This window comes from Pteropus alecto, unplaced genomic scaffold (assembly GCF_000325575.1).
Source record: "Pteropus alecto unplaced genomic scaffold, ASM32557v1 scaffold86, whole genome shotgun sequence".
Taxonomy (NCBI): domain Eukaryota; kingdom Metazoa; phylum Chordata; class Mammalia; order Chiroptera; family Pteropodidae; genus Pteropus; species Pteropus alecto.
Window position 1 is genome coordinate 9,173,593 of NW_006442109.1, and position 23,667 is coordinate 9,197,259.

Consider the following 23,667-nt stretch of genomic DNA (forward strand, 5'->3'; position numbering starts at 1 on the left):
AGGCATGCCCCTTCCTCCCAGGCACCTACAGGTAGGCAGGGGGCACGCTTTAAAAAACAGGTGCCATGGATGTGCAGGGCTGGATGGGTAACCCGTAACCTGGTCTTGGAAGGCTTCCTGGAGGTGGTGCTGCTGCCCATGGAAGACCTGAAAGATGAATAGAAAGAAATTAATCACTACAAAGGGATAAACCCCTCCCAGTTGAGAGAGCTACAGTGAGGGTTCAGCTAAAGGCAAGAAGGATGCGGGTTGAGTGAGGTGAAGGTAGCTGCAGGAGAGGAAGGGGCATAGGTAGAGGTCACTGCAGTGAAGGAAACCCTGGTGGGGAACCTGGACAATGAGGGTGGGGAGGAGATGCTGAACCTCCAGGGAGGGTGTGTTACAACAGGCAGTCCTGGTTGAATGAGTGAGTGAAGGAATAAATGAGGGGTCTACAGAGAGGAGGGTGAGGTGGAAAAATCAACTTTCCCTTCTACAGTGAATTCTCTCTGGCAGCAGGGAGGGGTAGACACAGAGACAGATGCCCACATATGCTGATCCCCACCCTTCCACCCTCACCTTAAGCTTACCCGACTAAGGTGTGGCACACACATCAGGCCCCTACAAAGGGCCAGGGGGACTGGATTACTGCCCCTCTGCCTTGGGAGGGGGCTGACTGCATGGCCCGGGGCTAAGCTGCTGGGCTGCTGACTCAGGCCCCACAGGCCAACTCAGCATTCCTCTCGGCCCGATGTTTCCATTGACATTACAAATTTGGTGACAGTTTACGTGAATGAAATCCACAGGTCTTGGCCTTTGCGGCTGTGACGTGTGTGACCCATGCGCTTTCAGCTGCCCGCTCCCACCGGCTGCCTGCCCCACTGAATGGGGCTATTGAAGCTCTTTTTAGATCTAGGTTAGGCCACAGACCACGCCTCCAACCGAGAGCCTTCGCTGGGCTGTGGGCTCTGCTCTCAGGGGGCAGCACAAGCCCTGGGGGTCAGTCTGAGAGCCCTCTGGCCACCAGCTGCTGCTCTGCCAGTGTCTGGGACTGAGGACAATCCTAGGTAAGCTGGCTAGGCAGCTAGTGGGAGGGAATCACCCTGACCCTCAGGACTGGGGGTCCCCAGCTTGGGGAGGAGTCTGTCCCTCTACACATACCACAGTGTGTAGGTGGGGGTGCTTCAGGAACCCTGTGGTTGTCCTGTCTCCTCCATCAGACTGGAGCTTCCCTAAGGCAGAGGTCATTTCCCTATTAGATTGGGGCCTCTCACAAAATATGGGCTGGGTCTCTCCCAACACACAAAGGCTGGGAGTGGTTTGGAGCCTTTCCCATCAGACTTGGAGCTCCCCAAGCCCAGCGTTCATCTCCTTCTTAGTGTTTTACACAGGAATCGTAGCTTGTCCCCATCCTTAGCCTCCACTGGTGGGTCCCAGCGTCTAGAGCCATGGACCAGCTGCCCCCAGTAGAGCCAATGCTTCTCTAAATAAAGCACCCCCACCTCGTCCCATCCTCCGCTCCTCCTGGCCTGGCCCCAAGCTGTGATCAGGCCCCCCAGCCCTGGCTGTGTGGGCCTGTACCTGTTAGGTGTACTTTTCCAGGAATGGGGGAGGGCCGGGTGCCATGAAGTCAGTCTCGGCTGTCACCCTTTGGTGGGTGCTACTGCTGGTATCCAGGCTGGGGGCCACCAGGAAAGGGTCCCCAGAAGAGGCCTCCTTCTACTACGGAACCTTCCCACTTGGTATGTCCATTCTTCTGTTTGTCCGTCTGTCAGCTTGCGCACCTTGACTGGCTCGCCAAGGAGTCGGTGTTTTAGCTTCTGGACGGGTAGAATGTGGAATATAATTCCATGTAGTTGTCCTAAAATAAAAGAAGTTCCTAACAGATTTTTTTTTAAGTTATTTTACAGTTAGTATGTTAATCAGAGCTAACTGTGCAAAAAAAAATGTTTTTAATGTATTATGTCTTCACCCACACTGCCACACATGCTCCTACTCCTAGGGAGACAGGGACGGGCTACTGGGGAGGGGACTGCCCTGTGGCCCAGGAGGCACAGACTATAGTCCCGAGGCTGGGTGGGAAGTGGGAGGGCCCAGAGCTCAGCTTGGGGTCTCTGCTTGCAGGCTTCTCTTGGGGTGTGGGCAGCTCTGCCTTCCAGACAGAGGGTGCCTGGGACCAGGATGGGAAAGGGCCCAGCATCTGGGATGCCTTCACGCACAGCGGGAAGGGGAAGGTGCTTGGGGGTGAGACAGCAGATGTGGCGTGTGATGGCTACTACAAGGTCCAGGTGAGTGAAGGACGTGTGTGTGTCTGAGCACTCACCTAGCTGAGTGGTGGGCAGCGATATACTGGGGAAGCCCAGGTGAGAATGTCAATCCAGTGCTCTGCTAAACACCCCCACCAAAGGATGTGGGGTCAGTGGGGACTGGGGACTGGGGACTGGGGCTGTGTGCAGGCTGTGGGAAGGTAGATATAGGAAGAAAGGAAAGCAGGGTCCCACTTGAGCCAGGACCTTGTCCAGGTGGTGGGACCAAGGGGCAATGTCATGGTTCCAGAGCCTATAGGCCACAGTAGCCTGAACCCCAGGTCCCTGCAAGTGAATTGACCCCCCATGGAGTGAGGCCAGCTCATCCTCAGTCCCTCTGCTCAGCACCCACTTTCTTCTCTGGATTGACTTCTTGGGGGATTTACCCCCAAGTTTATTAGAAACACCCAGATGGAGTTCTCGAAGTGCCCCCGCCCCCGTCTCCTGCATTTTGTTTGACTCTTGGCACATCACCAGGAGGAAGCCGGGGCAGGTGGTATTGCACCTATTGTATAAATGAGGAAACAGCTGCTTCCTCACTCACTAGGGGTATGGACAGGAGTGAGCCTTGGCCTGGGGGACCCCAGTGTGACCCCTATCTGCCTACCCCAGGGTCCCCAGTGACCCTGCCTGCCTCCCGCCCTGTCTGCACAGGAAGACATCATTCTGCTGAAGGAGCTGCACGTGAACCATTACCGATTCTCCCTGTCTTGGCCCCGGCTCTTACCCACTGGTGTACGAGGTGAGCTAGGGCAGCCCCTCCCCAATACAAGCGTGACCCTTTTGGCCACGTTGGCTTTGTAGGGACAACAGAGTCCTGCAGAGAGAGGCCACAGACATGGTATTTTCTGGCAGCAGCTCTCACAGGCTCTGCAGGTAGCTGGGCTCCCAGGAGCACCTAGAGCACCTCTCTAAGACCCAGGTGCTGGTGGGCTGAGGTGCCTTCAGTTCTTCTGAATGCTGCATTTCAGAAGGCCAAGGCCATGGTCCTTTCTTGTCAAGTCACCTTTCATCTTACCTTCAGCTGACCAAGTGAATGAGAAGGGAATCAAGTTCTACAGCGACTTCATCGATGCCCTTCTGAAGAACAACATCACCCCCATCGTGACCTTGCACCACTGGGATCTCCCGCAGGTGAGGGCTGTGCTGGCTCAGAGGCCCATGGGGGACTCAGCAGGAGGGAGCCTGATCTGGGGACCTGGGGTAGCTAAACTGGGGGCAAAGACTGGGGTCCGGACTGAAAGGTGGGTTGGAGTAAAGAAGAAATCTGACTCACCCACGGCAGGGAGATCATGCTATTTTAACCGACATTTGTAATAAGTGATAAGTGCGAATTTTGAGGTTTTCTAAAACATGTGCCCTAAAAACGAGACGTCAAACTATAAAGAAAGAAACATCTCTTGAGTAAAATCTGATGACATGGCATAATTAACAAGTTTGTTTAGCCTTTTTTTCCAGTTTGTTTGAGCCAGCACCATACATGCTTATGTATGAGCCGCACCTCTTCCCCAAGCAATTTCCATTAAGTCCCAATATGCTTAAGAACATCACTATTCAAGTGACTTTTATTCATTCATCAAGGCCCCATGGGGATCATGGCCTAACCAGGACAGGAGCTGTGTATGTAACTCTGTGACACAGGGTGGCAGGAAGGAGGTGAGAGGCTAGAGACATGGCTACAGGGAGCTGCTAGGAAGATGGAGTCCTACCAGCACTTTGAAGGGGTGGGGCATGAGGTGAAAGGAAGGGATCTTCTAGTTGGAGGGAGCATGGCAAGGAGGCAGGGAGGGGCTGGGCAAGTGATTCAGTTAGAATTTGGGGAGTAGGCAGCAGGGGAAGGAGACTGGACAAGTAACTTGGAAGGCTTCAGCTGCTAAGGTGACTGGGGTTTGTTCTGTGGTAAGGGGAGTCACCAGAGGCCTCTAAAACTGGGGCTGAGGCCATAGAGCAGGCTTTAGGGAGATGAACTGGAAACTTCCTCCCAGGTTCTTCCTTGGTTAACTACTTTCACTAACCTAACCCTTGAGCATCCTCTCAAACCCACCAAGGAGAGCTCGGTAGGTAACATTGATGGAATGGTGAATCTTGAGAAATACACCTTTTGGCAGATGCCTTTGGGTCGGGGAGAGCCCTCTGCTGAAGAAAGCAGAACCCACTCTCATTTCTGGGAGGTTTCTGACATCTACACGGCCCCCAAAATCCTAATCAGAGCTTCCATGCCCAGTATCACACTTTATTTCTTCGAAACTTATTTTCAAGATGTTTTCCCCATTATTGAACCCCTTTCCCTTAGCAAATTTTTTTAAATGTTCCATCTATCAAGTTCTTCCATCTTGTCTGTATAAGGTATGTCACACAGCTCATCTCCACATTTATGTTGTTTCACGGTTCATCACTGCCACCGTCTTCAAGTCTTAATGCCCAAGACCCTGCGTCTTTGCTCTCCTTTCCTCTAAACATCCTCTGTAGCCGTAATCGTCCATGTTTTTCCCACAAACTTGGCCAACTGGCTCCAAAGGTCTTTTTCTGAATACGGACACTTGGGGCACCTGCTTCTCTCTCCACTTGTCTGTTTGCAGCTGCTCCAGGTCAAGTATGGCGGGTGGCAGAACGTGAGCATGACCAAGTACTTCAGTGATTACGCCAATATGTGCTTTGAGGCCTTTGGGGACCGGGTGAAGCACTGGGTCACTTTCAGTGATCCTCGGGTAAGCAAGGCCCTTCTCCAGGGGGGAAACCCACTTCCCAGACTGGAGCATACCCTGCCACTTCTCATGGTCCTGTGGTCCCCACTTGCCATCCATGTAGACAATGGTCGAAAAAGGCTATGAGACCGGCCACCACGCACCAGGCCTGAAGCTCCACGGCATGGGCCTGTACAAGGCGGCACACCACATCATTAAGGTGAAGTGGGTCCTTCTGGGAGGGAAGGCTGGGTTTAATGTGGAGGGATAAGCCTCAGTGTCAACTCGGCCTGCCCCAGGTCTGAGACTGAGCTCAGTCCTCTGCCATTCTACCTCAAAACCAGCATATTCCATAGCACTTTTGCACTGTCCGCTTCCCTTCCATGAGGATTGATGTGGGTGTCTTGTCATGCAGTGCTCTGCTGGACACTGCAACTAAGACAATATGGTGGCTGCTATCTAGAGCTTGCAATCTAGCCAAGGGACGGAGCACATACATGTGAAAACTTGTCACCTGTAGGTGTAAACTGTCTTGTGTGGAATGGTGACAAGGGGAGGGGGCATGACAGTGAACTAGGGTTAAAATCCTCAGTGAATGAGATGTAGCTGGAGGTTGGTGCAGGACAGCAGTAAGAAGGGGTTAGGAGTGCTCATCTGACACCATGGACTTCAAGAGACCTGGGTTTTTGAAGAAAGAGAAACAGTTTGGAGGCAGCAATAAAGAGCAAGGCAGACACTTCCGTAAGGTATGGGCGTGAGAAAAAAAATGGCCTGTGCCAGAAGAAGTGGCAGTAGAGGTGGTCTTAAGGGGCAGCCAAGCTCAGTTAGGGCACAAAAGTGAAGGAGACATTCAAAGATGATGGTGACTCACCAAGAGTTACAGGCCTACCGGAAAGGCTTGAGAAGGGAGGGAGAGAATTGGGTCACATTATAGGACACACACATATGAGGGTATGGGTGATGATGACTGGAGGACGGGAGTAGGAGACATCACAGAAGGCCTCGACAAACTCTGAGCAGAAGGTGGACAATCTGATCAAGCAAGAAGGCAAGGGGTCACTGGGGGACATACCAAACCCTCACATTCATGTTAGGAAGAGAACTTTCGAAATTTGGCTTATGACTTAGTAAACTGAATATTTTAAGAGCAGAGCTCTGAAGACATCAGTGGATCACTGGGAGAGAATAGAGAGAGAAGGCAGGTCGGCACATTTTGAATACCATTTCTTGAGATTTTTCCAGATGCTTGGTATTTTCCTAACTTCCTGAGCTCATTATGGGAAAAGTACTATGTAATTGCTGTAGAAGACAATCAAGAATACAAGAAACTTTAGAAGAAATCTTAGAAATAGGAAATAGCACAAAGCGGTACTTTATGTGTGTATGCCACATTTAGACCAATTTTCCTCTATCGTACAAAGAAAGTAAGTGCCCCTGGAGGTCAAGGCTGGATTCATGAATGTGACAGGACTTCAACTGGATCTCTAGAGTTAGGAAGGAAAGGCCACCTCAGACAGAAGGTGAGGAGAGAAGTGGATAGGGCAGGCATCTCCGCTGATCTTTCCTCTTTCAGGCCCATGCCCAAGCCTGGCATTCTTACAACAGCACATGGCGCAGCAAGCAGAAAGGTGAGCTTTACCACCACACATGTACTAAGAACAAACGAGTGCCCAGAGGAGCGATGTCATTTCTACCTGCCACCCCTTTTCTTTCTTTTCTTGTAAGGGCTGGTGGGGATTTCATTAAACTGCGATTGGGGGGAACCCATGGACATTAGTAACCCCAAGGACATAGAAGCAGCTGAGCGATACCTACAATTCTGCCTGGGCTGGTTTGCCAACCCCATTTATGCTGGTGACTACCCCCAAGTCATGAAGGAGCGTATCGGTGAGCCAAGCCCCATTTTTAAACTCCAGATGCCACAGCAACAGTATTGAACTCAAGTGAAATGACCCAAAGGCAGGGATGGAAGAACACACTGGGCTTGGGTGAGGCACTCAAGGGGATAAGCCAGCCCCCAAGGAATCAAGAACCGGTCATTTGAATTGGGGTAGGGCTGTTGAGGGGGAACACTCAGACCCCTAGACATGGAAATTGAGTTCAGAACCCAGGAGAAAAATTTAGCAGGTCTCTGGGCTGCTTGCTCTTGTCTTCTGCTGTCCTGTCTCCTCCACCCACTCCACTCCATTTTAACTGCAGTGAAGTGGGAGAGAGAAGTCAAAGACACAGCCATAGGCAGTGTCAGTTCTATTGCTGGTTTCATTTGAGAAATACTTTCCAAGCTGTTTTCCAGTGTCAGAGAAGAGCTCACAAGATTGTTTCAGTCTGGATGCTGTTTAGTGCTATATAACGGAAAACTACAACTAAAATCTCTTGGAAAGTAGGGAATTTATCATCTCACTTGAGTCCAGAAAAAGATAATCAGCCTTCGGGGATGTTTTTGAGGACCCAGGCTCATTCCATCTTTCCACTCAGGCACTTTTAGCTAGACCATCACTACTCCCTATGGTCACAAGACAGCTGCAATAGCTCTAGGCATCACATCTTTACACATCAACACCCACTCGGAGGCAGAAAAAAGGAAATAACTCTGTCATATCTGTTTTTAAGAACAAGAAAAAATCTTCCCAGAAAACAGCTTTCACCTGAAGCTGCCTTCCTTTTGTGCCTAAGGGACAGAACTGTCACTTGCCCTGGAATGCCCTAGACCATTAGGACTAGGTTCTCAAAGGCTGGGGAGGAACCAGGACTCATACAAAAGAGACATCCTCTTGGAAGAGGGTGAGGAAGAGGGCATGAAAGAAGACAGTATGGGACTACTAGGCAGGCAACCAGCAGTGTCTGGCTTTAGGAATCTAAATGTATTATTTGTGTTTAGATGTACCAGCATGTACTCTACTAATAAAGAGACAAGGATCACATTGAAATAGGTTAGTGTCACACAACAAGGCTACCTTGGATGTTTGACTAAGAGACTGTCAACATTTCAAAACTTTCTCTTTTTAAAGCACCATTTATCAGACTTATCTAGAATAGTAGCAGCAACTTCTGATTCCAACTCTGCCACTAGTGAGTGACTGGACAAGGTGCTTCATCTCTTTGGATGTTAGTCTTATCATCTGAATATGAAGAATTAGACAAAATAACCTCTAACAATCTTTTGGCAATAACCAGTTCTGTGACACTCAAAATATTGAGAACGATTTCCTCAAGATGTACAAGGAGAAAACCCTCATGACCAGACAGTGCCCGTGTTCCTGCAGGCCCATCTCTTCATTCACATAGTACATTCACTCTCTCAGGACCCTCATAGGCCATTGCAGGAGGCAGAACAGGATTGCACTAAAAAAGCCAAAGTGATTGGTTGTCACAGAGCAGTTCTTGGGCTTAAGCCAATCAACTTCAACTCCCAGACCTCACCAACTCTGTGATAACTCAAGTGGAAACTGGCTGAATTTTCCCTTTGTACAATGTGGAAAGAAGGATCCTCCGAGCAGTTAATATTTTCTTTAGTAGTGAAAGCATTTGCTTGAAATCTTGTTCACAAATTACTTCCAGGCATCTCAAGCATCTTTTTATTCACTATAAATATATGTATGAAAGTAATTCTAGACCAGTGCTGACCAACAGAACTTTTGGTGATGATGGAAATGCTATACATGATGTGCATGTGTATTTGTATATATACACATATATAGATACGACATATATGGATATACATTATATCTGTGATGTCCAATATGATAGCCTGTAGCCATTTGTGTCTATTTAAATTAAAAGCTTAAAGAAATAAAAATTCAGTCCTTTGAGATGACTAAATTAAAGATGCAGTTACCTTAGCCATATTCCAATAGCCACATGTGATGAGTGGCTACTATATTAGGAATAGTACAGTGACAATAACTTGCAATTTTTCTCGTTACTAAATGTAAAAATAATAAAATGCTAATATTTTAAAGGTATTTAATAATACAAAGTTTTCACTCATTTAATCTAAACCAATAGCCTCTGTGTAAACATTTTTATGGTTGTATTTTTATCAACTCACAAAATGTTACTTTATTTAAAACTTTTTTTCTGCATAGATTATAGAAAAGGACATGCACATTGCAAACTTTGAAAGTGAAAAGTGAAAAGTCAGGCTTCTGACCCTCCTCCTCCCCACTGCTCCCATCCTCCCCAGGAGGAAGCACACTTCTGGACATGGATTGTCCACGTGTGAGCAGAAACACTGCTGCTAGGTGGTACCTGTTATGATATGCAACACTCTGCATCTTTGTTCCACTAAAACGTGTATCTTGGCATTCTTTTCATGTTGGTGTGCAAAGTGCTGCTCATTCATTCTAATGGCTGCATAGTGTTGCACTGATGGATATCCCATCATTTTTTAACCAGTCTCTCCTGATAGACATCTAGATCGTTTCTAACCTTTTGCTATTCAATCTACAATGAATATCCTTGTATATACATTCTTTCGCATGTGTAACATGTAGGATAAACAGATTTAGAACTGGTCAGTGAAAGGACATATACGTTTACAATTTTGAAAGCGAGAACAAAATTTCCCAACAACCAGCTTACACTTACAACACTGCATAGATGTGACCATATCCTTCCCCCACTCACTGGGCTTCTTGTTCCCTTCCCAGGGGCAACCAAAATTACCCAATTTTGATAGAAGGAATAATATAGGAATCCAATTCTACTTTTTTCCAGATGGCTATACATTTGTCCACATACCACTTCCTGAATAATCTGTGAAAGTATTACTTTTAAGCAATGTAACCTTTTAAATTTGGGATAGTACTCAAATGTCAACATTCCAGTTTAAAAAGCTCAGGTTACACTTTCCATACAAATGAATCCCAAAGCCCAGCATTTGGATAACAGGTTATATGTCAACATGCTTAATCATCATGGTACATAAAATGATTGCAAAAGTAAAACTTTGTTAAATTCGATTTTTCTCTCTTAATAGGAAGAAAGAGCGCAGAGCAAGGCTTGGACTTGTCACGGTTACCAGTGTTCACACTCCAGGAAAAGAGCTACATTAAAGGCACATCTGATTTCTTGGGATTAGGTCATTTTACAACTCGGTACATCACAGAAAGGAACTATCCCTCCCGCCAGGGTCCCAGCTACCAGAATGATCGTGACTTAGTAGAACTGGTTGACCCAAACTGGCCTGATCTGGGGTCTAAGTGGCTATATTCTGTGCCATGGGGATTTAGAAGACTCCTCAACTTTGCTAAGGTAATTGTCACATTGAGCTATTTAAAAGGCATTTTTTGACCTGAATTCATGGTCTTAGAGCTTAAGCACAGGTGCTTACATTTTAAAGTTAATAAAACAAAATACAAATAGTTACTCATACTCCAGAAGCTACCAGATATAGACCTAACAGACTAATGCCTACTATGAGTAACCATTTCAATGTATACAACTAGAGCTAAAAGCCTTATCCCACATTTTGTTATTTTGCTGCCCTTTTCATCTGAAATGGAATATGTGGGAAAGAACAAGACCTGAAATACATTTTCTCTAGAATGATGCTAATTTGTTAACAAAACATATTCTTTCATATGAATTTGCCTCTTACTTACATGCCTATCTAAATAAACGTGCAAACTGGCATCTACTAAACACTAAAGACACTCAATTAGAATATAGAAGGCTTGGCCTTGTATGCCAATATGTGCCTCAGACTCAGAAACCCACCTGTAAGTTGGAATTTTTAAGATATTTGTTACTATGACTTCCAGACTCAATATGGCGATCCTCTCATATATGTGATGGAAAATGGAGCATCTCAAAAATTACACTGTACTCAATTATGTGATGAGTGGAGAATTCAATACCTTAAAGGATATATAAATGAAATGCTAAAAGGTAAGATAAAAACCAAGACTGTCTTCATGAATTTTTCTAACTTGGACAAAATTTGATAATACGCATGATTGACTAAAACTTGTTTCTAAATCTCATAAAACATTTATCTTCACAATATTATTTTTCCAAGTAAATAAAATATATTAAATATGCCAAAAAATGTCTTTGCAGCTATAAAAGATGGTGCTAATATAAAAGGGTATACTTCCTGGTCTCTGTTGGATAAGTTTGAATGGGAGAAAGGATACTCAGATAGATATGGATTCTACTACGTCGAATTTAACAACAGAAATAAGCCACGCTACCCAAAGGCTTCAGTTCAATATTATAAGAAGATTATCACTGCCAATGGGTTTCCCAGTCCAAGAGAGGTAGGACTAATTATCCATGTTACTCATTCTGGATTTTAGAAGAGCTAGGCAGCTAGGGTGTAGTTTGGCAAGAACCTGTCCTCTTTCCACCCTGAAAGAAGACAGGGGTATGTGGGAGCATGGTCCTTTGTGTCGTCCCCCAATTTGTACAACCTCTTTGCTTATTTGCTTAGAATGGGGTAAACACACATTAAAATTCAATCCCAACATGCAGAATATTAAGGGCAGACGAGGGTTATGCAGGAGTCCTGTTTGCTTTAGGTTATAATAGAGACTTTTAGTTAAGTATTATTCTAAATGTTGTATCTTACCACAAATACTGCCTATTCTTCAACATATATGAAAAGTTAAGTAAATCAAATATATAATGACCATATAATTTTCATTTCTTTTCCCATCAAATGGCAGAGTCACACAAATGCACTGGTTCCCAAATGAGATTAAAAAATAATCAAACTTAATAATCCTTTAAAACCTACCAAACATTTTCAATGACTTACACATTTTTCTATCAGCTCTCTATATTGCTGCGCCTAATGGCAGGGAATACAAATTGTATTTGGAGTGTATTAACAAAAATAATTTTTAAAAATAAATCTCACTTGTTTACCAACATTCTTTTAGAGTGAGCCCAATGGGACTATACATGGAAGCAGTGACTGTTAGCTATCAGGCATTCACAAGTTTTGCATTACTAGAAAAACACTAGATTATAAACTCCTCAAGAATACTGTTTTTTGACCCCCTCATAATGATGCACATTGGTGTTCAATAAACATTAACTAAGCTACAAGCATATTAAATTTTTTTTATTCCACATTATTCCAAAAATAACTTCAACAGCAAAAAATTAGTATAAGACAACATTACTCATAAAGTGGCTTTTTATTAGGTGGAAAGTTGGTACTACCAAGCCTTGGAAACTTGCTCTATCAATAACCAGATGCTTGCTGCAGGTGAGTATATTTTAATTCTTCCCTTTGATAATTAAACCACATAATTATATAATGACATTATCAAAGTCTCAAAATGTTGATCTACCCTAAGTCAATCTTCCAAAACCACAATTAAAAATGGCTTTTTCTTCACTTTGAAGCAATGTCAAGTTTCTATCTTATAAGCATTTTAAATATTTTAAAAACCTTCCAGAAAAAAATATTTTATCCACTCTAGATTTATTCTTTCTGATTCATACTGTAAACTTATAAATCTACTATTTTATTATAGTGGGCTTTGTGAAAGGTAGAAAAAATTCAACTATTATATCAAATGGAATGAAAAAAAAAAAACGGTCAAAGAAAACTTCAGATATTATATTTATCCAGGAAGTAATTGTTAAACACTATTAGCCTGGGGGGTGTTTTAAGCCCTAGGGATATAGCAATGAACAAAACAAAGTCCCTGACCTCATAGAAGGCATCATTTCTTATGCAATAGGATCTAAAATGGTACAATGTAGAATAACAAAGATGCAATTATACATCAAGAAATGCCAACGGCATATCATTTGTTTCTTTGAATTTTGTCTTTCTCTCTCTAGAAGGACAATCAGAGAAATATGCTTCTTGTTTTAACAAAGTCATCTTTAATGTGGTATCAGAGGTGGAAAGTGCTAGACCAAATCCTATCAATTCAGCTATTTTTATAGGCCAATATACCACTGTGCCCATTCCCCTGTCCCATCTAAATAACCACTAAGGATGTACAGTCCATTAAACTAAAATAAAATGCATTTTATCATGTAGAAACATGATAGAGAATTTATTACTAAGCCTATGAACTCCATGAGAGCAGGGCCTGTGTCTTATTTCTGTTGATAACCATTATGTCTGACACAAAACCTAAAAGTGGGTATTACTTCAATGTCCACTACTTTATTCATGTACATGGTATATGCTTAACATTTAACTCTTTAAGACTCTTACCTAACTATGTAAGAACTACCATACAAAATTTCAATATAGAAATTCCTTTATCTATTAAGATATACAATAACATCTTTGAAAGGTTGGAAATGTTTCCCACGGATTTTTCTTTCACAAATCCCCCCAGTGAAAATTATAGAAACCATGGAATATAGCTGCTAATATTGTGAGATTAATTATGGTAAGCATTAATTTACATGTAGATTTTATTACAGTAGCTGTGTCAGGCATTTCTTTATCCCATATTTTCTGAAGTATTTTCCAAAGCCCTCACATAATTTTTTATAACATTTAATTCATCAGGTCCTCTTTTACAGAAAATGAGAATTAGAAAGTGTAAAGCCATTTTCCAAGTTTCTTCAATACAGTTAAAACTTTCAGGATGAAGCTAGACTCGCTAAAATGATCACATTCCCATTTGTGGTGGTGTTCTCTCTCCCATTTCAGAGCCTTTGCTAAGTCACATGCAGATGGCGACGGAGATCATGGTACCTACGGTCTGCACCCTCTGTGTACTAATCGTTGCAGTTCTCCTAATGCTTCTCCTGCGGAGCCAGAACTGATACAGGGTTACTACCATTCTGCAGCTTCATCTTTCAGAGAGAATCTTCCAGATATTCCTCCTCTTTCTGCTTCAAAGGTTTACATACATTTTTGTTTTCGGGCTCTGTAATAATTTCTTTTTTCTTTTGGGGGTTTATGCTGGGATGTAAGAATTAGAAAATAAAAACAAACATTTAATAAATAAAATAAAAATCTCCTGTTATCTCACCCCTCTCAGTCAAAGTTAATATTCTGCTATATATTATGCATATAGTTTCATTTTGCAAAAAAGGATCATACTGTACAAACTGTCTTATGACTTGATTTTTTTCATTTTTAAATCTATCCAGAAACATTACTTTAATGTAGAAATGAATGCCATCTCAGCGATCTCCTACACATGATAGTTAAAGCTAATCATCTGTAGATAACAATTCTTTCAGGTTGTAAATTTTATTAGGTAACCAGGGAATAGCATTAGGTGAATACCAAGCAAATGAGCACATAACACTTTTCTGAATTCATTTCACTCTGAGAAAAATCTTGAATATTATATATTTAATTTATATATCTTTTCTGTAACTAGATATTTTGTTTTTAAAATAAGTGTTCATTTTATTCTTAACTATGCTAAAATTAACTAATCTCCATGTATTTGGGAACAAAACACGGCTTAAGATGGAATAATGTCAGGTGTTTTACTCATCTGATTCTATTTAATATTTTTGAAACACAAAAATAGTAAAGATAGTAGAAAATGCTACTCCAGTAATCCTTTTGGTTAATCTTATTTCAGATTAAACATTTTAAAATGATATTTACATTGGGGGCTTAGTCCTACAATTGGGCTGGGGTAAAATTGCTTTTAACAAACCTTTGCTTTCAATGTCACATTGATATGCCTGTTTATGGTTTTTCTCTTCCATAAATGTTTTTGAAATCAAACTCTCTTTCTACTCTCTATCCAGATTTAAAGTACAAAGATATTACTACTCAGAAAAAAAGTTTTTGTTTCTCTGGTTTTATGATTAAACTGACCTATTAAGTTGACTACAGAAGGTAGAAAGGAAATTAAAGACTTGCACTGCTCAGTAACATCTGGTGAGCCTTTTATGTGATTACTGATAAATAATCCATATTCCCAATGTATTAAGTCGGCATTTATAGAAAGAACTAAAACTTAAGGTACTTAACACATTACAAAATATTCGAAGAGAACAAAAAATGAACATACTACCTGATAGAGGACCCCCCTTCAGCACATATCACTTGAAATGCACCTGGCTGCAGGTAACCATGTTAGTAAAGGATGTCCTTTCTTCCAGGCTACTGTTTAATGTTAATTCAGAAAAATCTGTAACCAGAAAGATAGTGAGATCAGAATTGCTTACACCCTGATGGCTTTTCTACCATGTATACTGCTGAATTTTACCATAATTGAGAGGTAGTCTGAATGATTATGTGTCTTCTACTTTAAGAGAATTTGTTAGACAAAAATCGCAAGGATGATTCCTTTAAATAGTGCCAAAACCCTCTTGGCACATTGAAAACATGACTAAACAAACTAAACAAACTAAAATATAAAGAAGATTTTTTTAAAAAATTAAATATTTTAAATTTGGAAACCTACGGCTTTATTTTTGTGTGCCTCATCCACTATGGTTAACAATCATCTTTTTTTCAATCTTAATATATATTTCAGAAAACATTATCTCCTTAGGATTTTCAGTCTTAGGGCTAGACATATATCCACTTTTTTTTCTCCTGATGACTGTTGTATTTCAAAATAAATGGTACAATTAACATTTAGATGAAACTATATCCACTTCTTTGTGGGCCAACATTTTGGTTTCCATATTCCCACCATTATCAACAATCATTTGTTGAACAACCACTGGGTGAGCAGCACTCTACTGGATATTGTTTTTCTTCCCTATGAACCCCAAATCATTATTCTTTCTTCCCAAAGCAGACAAAGGTATACTTTTCTCTCTTAAGTCTTCCTGCTTTTGATATCAACTGTTTTACTTAAGAGTGTCATACCATAGATATTCTGAAAAAACTAGTATTTGACCAAAGCTCGGGCAATGAAATAGTCTAATTTCTTAAACGTATATATTTAGCCAAAAAAAAAAAAAGAAAAACCACATTATTGGGCTCTAATATTTACAACCAGGGCTTTGCATGAATACAAATGAGGTCCTCCTTGAACAGTGGGTCTTGCTTTGGGCCAAAAGTCACTGAAAAATTTCTAGACAAAACACACAAAGAATATATGATGGGTAGAAAAGGTTATAAAATTCAAGGCAAAATTGAGTGTGTTTCTAAGCGCACAAATATACAATTTCATAAAAATTCTTTATTGTTATAAAAGGAGTCATTGGACCAATGCATCAATAAATTGTTTTAACTCTAACATTCAAAATCACTTTCACTCTTTTTGAAGCAAACTGAATTAAAAAGACTGAAAGATATGTTCAGTATATTTCACTTATTCCGCATCATTGGAAAAAGGTGTTTAATCTTGCATGAATTTCCTCAAAGGCGAGGTTTAATCTTTATGTAATAAAATTCTAAAACAGCATTTTTCAAAAATGTATCACATATGTTCATGTCTTTAAAACTTTCTTTTAATCATAAAATACATGTCTTTAAAAAAAAACACTTGAAACAACATATGTGGATAAAATAAAATGTTTAAGCTGATGGTTCTTAAACTTAGTTGCACAATGGAATGACCCAGAGAATTTAAACATTACTGATGTCCAGGCTCTACTTTCAGAGATTCTGATTTACTTTATGTGGGTATTAGAACTTTAAAAGCTTCCCAGATGATTCTAATATTCAGCCAAAGCTGAAAACCACTCATGCCCTCACCATTCTATACCTTGGGAATTTGGTTGTATCCTTCCTGACCTTTTTCTCCATGTTTTTTTCCCAATATTTTGCTGCTGTAAACAATACAGCAATTAATAACCTTGTTCATAGGTCTTTTTGTACATCTGGTTATATGTGTGGAATAAATTCCTCTTAATGAAACTGCTGGGTCAAAAAACATATTTTTATAAAATTTTGGTGGATATCATTCTCCACAGAAGCTGTACAACTTTACATTCCAACCAGCAATGGGTGAGGTTGACTGCCTGTTGTCCATGTCCTTGCCAGCACTGTGACATCAAACTTTTTGAACTTTGCTAAACTGACAGGTGAAAGATAATAAAAAACATAACATTTAACATAAATTTGCATTTTTCTTCTTGTAGGTGGGTAGGTATTTTAAGATGACATTTGAATTTCCTTTCTGGTAAACTATTCATATTAACTGATCATTTTTCTATTGAGTTATTAGTATTTTTCTTACTGATTTGAAATTTCTTTACTAGGGAATATAGCCCCTTTTCCGAACTTGAGCTGCAAATTTCTTTTCCTAGCTTATTATATGTCTGTTGTTTTGCCTCTGGTATTTTTTGCCATACAGAAAATTTTCTATTTTTATATAGTTGATTTTCAATCTTTTAGAGCTTCCATGTTTTGTATCACACTTAAAAAAGACAGCATGATTTTAACTGATGATTCTCAGGAAAATTCTTTCGGTTTCTTTAGGACTTAAACAGTTCAGTTATATGAATAGAGGAGTTTCCATTCTAGTTGAGAGAAGATTCACCATGCCTGAATAAATATATATTTGGGATAGAAGGATAAACATTTTTCTGGAAATAATTTTGCAAAGTATCAATCATTTAAATAAGACAATATATTTGTATTCCCAGCAGTGGTTAACTACAGGCTTTTGAAATCTTGCATTCTCTCTTATAACCAACAGATTTTATTTTAGATAATCCTTGCAATATTTGAATGCAGCCATTTAAGACCTACACAAATAAAAGACAACAGCACCATACAATCCACATACGTGAAGATAACAGTTTTATAGGTGCTTACTGAAGGAGGAAGACTTGGTGGACCAGCTAATTACATCAGGGACTGAAAGACATTCTTTGACTAACGTGAACCATCTTTGATAGAATACTAGAAATCTCAACCCTTATTCCAGACACAGAGAAGACATTAGAACAAAAATATCATCACTATTTTAAACAGTGTACAGAAATGTAAAGTATGGCATTTTAATTTTATAGCCTATTTTTATTCCTATGTCCCTATCACTTCGTCTCTTTTAAAAAAAGTTCTTCTATCTAGGATAATGAAAAAAAAAGCACCCCTTCAAGATTTTTTTCAGAATAAATGTTCTACATCTAGAATTCAGGAAAATTATTTAAAATTGAACTCAAGAGCTATTATAATGATCTCTATCAATAAAACTTTGTTTATTTTCATTTTCAATTTACCTAAATAGATTACAAACCATATTTACCAGGTTTGTGGCAATTCAGATGGTCTACAGGTGGACTGTCACTCAGTTGCCAAATTGTTTTCACCTTCTTTTGACCACTATTTATTTCCACTCTCCATTTCTGTGGCTTCTCACTAAGAAAAAACATCGAAGGAAAAAAAAACAAGTTATTTCCTTTCTTCCTTTATAGTCATTTAATGAAGTCCTTATGTGATAAGCACTAAGGAAGAAGAGATGAACAGGTCACAATTCTAAATTTTGGATTTTAGAGTTCGACCTACACAGGACACTGAAATTGGGGAGTCATATCTAATAGGCATTTATAAACATGGGTCTGAAGCTCAGGAGAAGCTGAAGAGATGGGTTATAAATTATCATTAGCCCAGAGGAATTGAAGCCTTGAGTATGAATGCGATCACCCAGGAAAGATAAAAAGTAAGAAAAAAAGAGGGCAAAGGATAGACTTCTGGTAAAAAATTCACACATAAGAAGCAGGGAGAGGAAGAACTTGATAGGGAATCATTCTCAGTCTTGGAGGTGGGTCAGAGAGGTAGACAGAATGCTATGTCGGTTTCAGAAACGAAGAAAGGGGGTAGGTTCAAGAAGGCAATTGTGTTTAATGCCAAACAGCCTTATAAGTGTTTACAGAAAGAGAAAGAATTGGTGGGTCTGCTAATTACACAAGGGACTAAAAAACACTGTTATACTGGAAACTGTCCACTGAATTTGGCAAGTAGAAGGCCACTGGCAACCTTTGCCAGAGCAGTTTCATGGGAGTTCTGGGATTTGGATAAGAGAGAACTAAAGAGAGGGAGGGTATAAATAGAGCGGCTTGACTATGAGAGAAAGTTCAAGTATATATGCCGAGGGAGGACCATCATTTGAGGTAAGCTTAGTGTCCATATGGATGGCCAATCTGTCGTCTTAGCTTCTACCTCCCTAATCCCAAATTCTTCTCTCACTTCCACTGCCATACCCTTGACTTTGTCATTACCTTGATCACTTCTTTTCCAAACTGTCACTTCCCTTCTGGCTATATGTTCTACCCTGTTTGCCAAAGGAATAACAAATTGAGAGAAAAATGGAAGATGCTGAGGCCTAAAAGTCTAAAGAGAGTAGACAAAAGGTCTGGGAGAAAGCAGGAGAACTCTACCAGAGTATGGCCAGAGAGGGGGTAAAATAATTAAGATTTCAGAGGTGAAGCAGCTTGGGTCATGAGGTCCCCATGAAACAGACACCAAAACTGTCGGAAATCATGACAAGACTTAAGTATAATTTAATTATTAAATTGCTTACCTTTGATATAAGTTTTTTACAGCAGTTGGTCTTATTGGCAGCTGAAAAATGTGTTGCTCGTCAAGGGGATTTTGTTTATAATATTTTATGCAGGATCTAAAAAAATTAAAAAATGAACCTCTTTTGGGAAAAAAATGTCACTTGGACATAAAGTCTTTTTGGTAGCCTAAAACTCATAAGGGAAACATTTTATTGAATACCACTAACCACAACCTCAACAACAATGCTTTCAGGGACACAAAAGTAAAAAACAAACACACAATACTCACCTCCCAACAAAACTTAGGTTTTTTTTTCTTTCTTTGAAAGGAAATATTCACTTTTAAAAAATTAATAGTAGACACATTTCTCATAAATGTAAATATATTTAAGTTGAGCCCAAATAAAGGTTTAAGTGGGGAGAAAGAGATTTCAGAAAAAGAAAAACAAAGCAGCAAAAGAGAAAGATACAGCCTCCATGGTTTTCAGAGTCTAGGGAATTAAAGTGTTAACTTATGTATACTACTTATCTTTAATGGAAAAAAAAATAATAATGATTTCAAAAATTGCCCTCTATAACTGAGGCAAATTCTTATTTTGGAAAAGGCAGTGGTGGTACATTTCCTTCCACAGGGAAAAAGCAGCCCAGTCTTTCCACTGGATGGTTCACTAATTTCCAGTTTGAGGCCTTCAATACACATAAGACAATGGCAATCCATGCATGAGGATTATTCCAAACTTATTTTAGTCAAACTCATTGGCAGAAATCTCTTAAAATTACAGCAATACTATTAACAGAGGTCTAGTAATAACATTTAATTCCATTCAGTTATCATGTAGATGGCTGGCAATTAGTTTGGCCCCAATTTATAAGTATGTAAAAAAAAGAGAAGGAATTAATATTTATTAAGCGCTGATTAAGTATCAGGTACTTTATACACATTATATCATTTAATCCTGATAGCAAAAACATGAGGTTGTTAGATCCTTTTTATAGATAAGAAAACAAAATGCAGTTAAAGGAAACTTCTCTGTAAGTTAGGCAGTGCTAGAACCAAGTGTCAAACCTGATTCCTTCAGAATCCAAAGTATTTCCTTCCTATGACAGTGACTTAGAACCGTTCTGCTATTGTGAAGACAAGATACATAGATTCTATCCTGATAATAAAAAAAGTATATATTTTGGCTGCAACTACTTCAGAAGAGAATATATTTTTAAGTAATAAACCACAGAGAAATACTTACTGTGTTAAAGAAAAGAGGAGCTCATGCTGAGGTTTAATGAAAAGCTTGCAACTGACTAATATTTCTAGGATATGGTGGAGTTTTTGAACACGGTATACTTGTTCTTGTATATCTACTGATGGAGAAATGAAATATTCCTGGAATGAAAAAAGTATAAGCAAAATAGGGAGTTAAAGAAGTGGAATCTTTGGAAAGAATATATCTGTTCCTGCTAAACCTGAGTCTGGATGCTTCATTCACGGTGGTGGGGGCAGGGGCAAGACACAGAAGGCATAGCTAGATAGAATTTATCACCTTTCAATGCTATTCCTCTAACTAATCCACAAGTAAAGCCTTCACTGAGAACGTTTTAAGCAAACCATTACATGTATTTTCTGGTAAAGGCAAATCACAGAACTGCTTCATGAAGGAAGTTCAAGTGGGTGACTAATGCCACTTACTAACTCCTCTAGATGGAATAAATGGCATATCCACAACATAATTCTTAACTTCAATACTCTTGCTAGGTTGATGACAATGTCCACCTCTAAAAACAGGTAGTAAACTTGAAGTACCAAGAAATTAAGCAAGTGTACTGATAAGATTCCACTCAAATATATTACTGGTAAATTGGTACAACCTTTTAAAAAATAAATTTGGCAATGTATGCCAAGCACCATAAAATGCTCAGATCTTCTAATCCTATTTCTGATAACCCATCCTAAGGAAATAATCCATGGTAAATATGGTAGGTGAAATTCGATGGTGGCCCCTAAGATTCCCGCCCTCGGAGTATACATCTTGTATAATCCTCTCCCCTTGAGTAAGGTCAGAGCCTCTGAATAAAATGGGATGTCAGCCTCATGATTAGGTTACTATTTGACTTTGAATTAATCAAAAGGGAGATTATGGTCATTACTATGACCTCATCAGGTAAGCCCATTAAAAGAAAGTGAAACATTATAGATGCTCTCCTACTGGCATTGAAACAAACTGCCTGTCATGTTGTAGAGAGGGTCCCATGGCAAGGACCAACAAGCAACCTCTAGGACCAGACTGATCCTGGTCCAAGGTCAGGATTTTGGAGACCTTTGTCATAGGGCCGCAAGCCAACGAATTACACCAACAACAAATGAAGGAACTTCAAAGTGGATCTTTCCCTGGTTAAGCTTCCAGATGAATACACAGCCAGCTGATACCTTGATTTCTGCCTTGTGAAACCCTGAGCAAAGAGGACCTAGCTAAAACATGCCCAACTTCTGATCCCTGGAAACTAAGATAATAAACTTGTGTTCATTTAAGCTTTTAAGTTTGTAGTAATTTACTATGCAGTAACAGAAAACTAATACAGTAAGAAAAAAACATCAGAATCATTTGGAGTAGGAGATGGCTTATTTAAAAAGACATATTCCTGAGCCCTAGACCTACAGAGTCACTGGGGCCTAGGAATTAGCATTTCAACAAGCCTTCTGGAGATTCTCAACTTTAAGAACTACTGTGTCAAAAGTGTGGAATCAAACCATACTAAAAGAAAAAACAAAAGGCATATAAAATGACTAGAGGGGAATTCATAGTTTGGTGATAAGATTAAAGGAATATTTCCCCTATACAGTATTCTAACTTTCAAAAATGTTAATAAATGTTTAAAATTTGAATAGCAAAAAGAATCCAGTTGAGTCTTATTCTGCACAATAGACACAGCTAGAATTTTCTATCTCACATTTTTATGAGACAAACAACAAACAAGTTGATACTACAAAACTATTTCTAAAAGGATCTTCTAATGAATGTCAAGGGTCAGTACAGATGCCGTTCAATCTCCTAAACTTTCTAAATCAAAACACTAGAAAAATACATAATCTTGTAATTATGACCCCAAAACCTAGAAATCTCTTTTGAATCACTATATTAAAGAACATCACAAATTTTTTGAAGTTTGTGCATAACAGAAATTTATGAGTAACAGCAATAGGTCAAGAGAATACAAAGCGAAAATTCCTTTATAGAGCCTATCAAAGAAAGGCATTCTCTAACCATTTTAGCTAAAAGAGAGTTGTGGGAGTACATTGGCTTGTCAGCATCATAAATTTATAAAGAATGAGAAATGACACTAAGTGGGATAGCTTTTTGTCTGTCTTACTAGACAGTAGTAATTAAGGGCACTCACTGTCTCATTTATCTGTTTCCTAGGACCTAGGACTAAGGCTGATACAGATTAAGCACTTAATAATATATACAGAATGAATAAATAAAAAAAAAAATCAACTTTTGAAGAAAAAAATAAACTTACCAAATGATTCAAAGAAGCAAGTTCCTGACCTATTTATGAAAAATAATATACAAATGAGCTTGAGATATTCTCTGCTAAGGAATTTAAGTAAAAATTTTCGTAGTTCATATATAAAAGAGATGCTCGTGCTGAATAGTTCCTCAGAAATGGCCAAATTTTCCGGCACGTTATACCATAAATATATATCAGTATTTATTCTAAAAATGATCACAGCTTGCCCTGATAAAAATAACCAAGTGTTGGATATTAAAACAACATCTTATAAAAGGCTTCATATTTACTAAATTAACCTTATAGAATCTCAAAATGTTTTAACTAAAAACAAACAAACAAAAGCTATAATTATCTTTAATATTTTTATCAAGGGGGAAACTAAAGGCTGACAGAATGAAAATGTTTGTATCACAGTGAACCAGGAGTAAAGCCAGGACTACAAATGACTAGGGACAAGTAGAAAGATAAAATTTGAGAATACCTATGGGCTGACAAATGTGATGCACTTTTTAATTTTTTGAGCTGGGAAAGGAACTTACCTATGAAAAAACTGATATAATCTCTTTTTAGTTTGTCCAAACCAATTTCCAAAAGCATCTGAACTGGCATAGTCCCACTGAGAGAAATTGTGTCCATGGTCCCATGGTAAGACTGATGAATGAGTTTACTTAGTAAACTGTTACTTCCACTATGGAGCTAAAAATCAAGAAAATTTTATAAAACCACAAATAAATCCAATAAGGAAGAGAAGCAAACTATATTAGCTACAAGCTAAAAATTATAACCTTTCATCTTTAGTCTCCAGATACTATGAATTGTTTGAATAAAAGTCC

General features: G+C 39.7%; 2 protein-coding genes across 3 annotated transcripts in view; one reads left to right on the top strand and one right to left on the bottom strand.

Annotated features, from left to right (window-relative positions):
• The first annotated feature begins 1,603 nt into the window (after window positions 1-1,603).
• On the top strand, window positions 1,604-13,717 carry LCTL (lactase like). Its single transcript, XM_006920234.3, has 13 exons — window positions 1,604-1,721; window positions 2,104-2,267; window positions 2,940-3,027; window positions 3,310-3,419; window positions 4,865-4,993; window positions 5,094-5,189; window positions 6,543-6,597; window positions 6,695-6,856; window positions 9,948-10,222; window positions 10,732-10,858; window positions 11,030-11,229; window positions 12,122-12,185; window positions 13,602-13,717. The coding sequence occupies exons 1-13, from the start codon at window positions 1,604-1,606 to the stop codon at window positions 13,715-13,717; spliced, it is 1,704 nt and encodes a 567-aa protein (XP_006920296.1).
• ZWILCH (zwilch kinetochore protein) overlaps window positions 12,018-23,667 on the bottom strand; it is a 31,934-nt gene continuing 20,284 nt past the window's right edge. For both annotated transcript variants that reach the window (XM_006920232.3, XM_006920233.3), the window contains 7 exons: window positions 23,374-23,530; window positions 22,841-22,869; window positions 20,572-20,708; window positions 19,348-19,443; window positions 18,073-18,185; window positions 14,935-15,051; window positions 12,018-13,856 (listed from right to left, as the gene is read on the bottom strand). In XM_006920232.3, coding sequence (XP_006920294.1) covers window positions 14,963-15,051; window positions 18,073-18,185; window positions 19,348-19,443; window positions 20,572-20,708; window positions 22,841-22,869; window positions 23,374-23,530 — 621 coding nt within the window. In that variant the 3' untranslated portion in view covers window positions 12,018-13,856; window positions 14,935-14,962. The remainder of the gene's footprint in view (window positions 13,857-14,934; window positions 15,052-18,072; window positions 18,186-19,347; window positions 19,444-20,571; window positions 20,709-22,840; window positions 22,870-23,373; window positions 23,531-23,667) is intronic.

Bases quoted from the DNA above. Each gene is read 5' to 3' on its own strand.
- LCTL (XM_006920234.3), top strand. From the start codon at position 1,604: ATGAAGTCAGTCTCGGCTGTCACCCTTTGGTGGGTGCTACTGCTGGTA. The intron at 4,994-5,093 runs GTAAGCAAGGCC...CCATCCATGTAG, and splicing joins TCACTTTCAGTGATCCTCGG to ACAATGGTCGAAAAAGGCTA. The intron at 10,223-10,731 runs GTAATTGTCACA...TATGACTTCCAG, and splicing joins GACTCCTCAACTTTGCTAAG to ACTCAATATGGCGATCCTCT.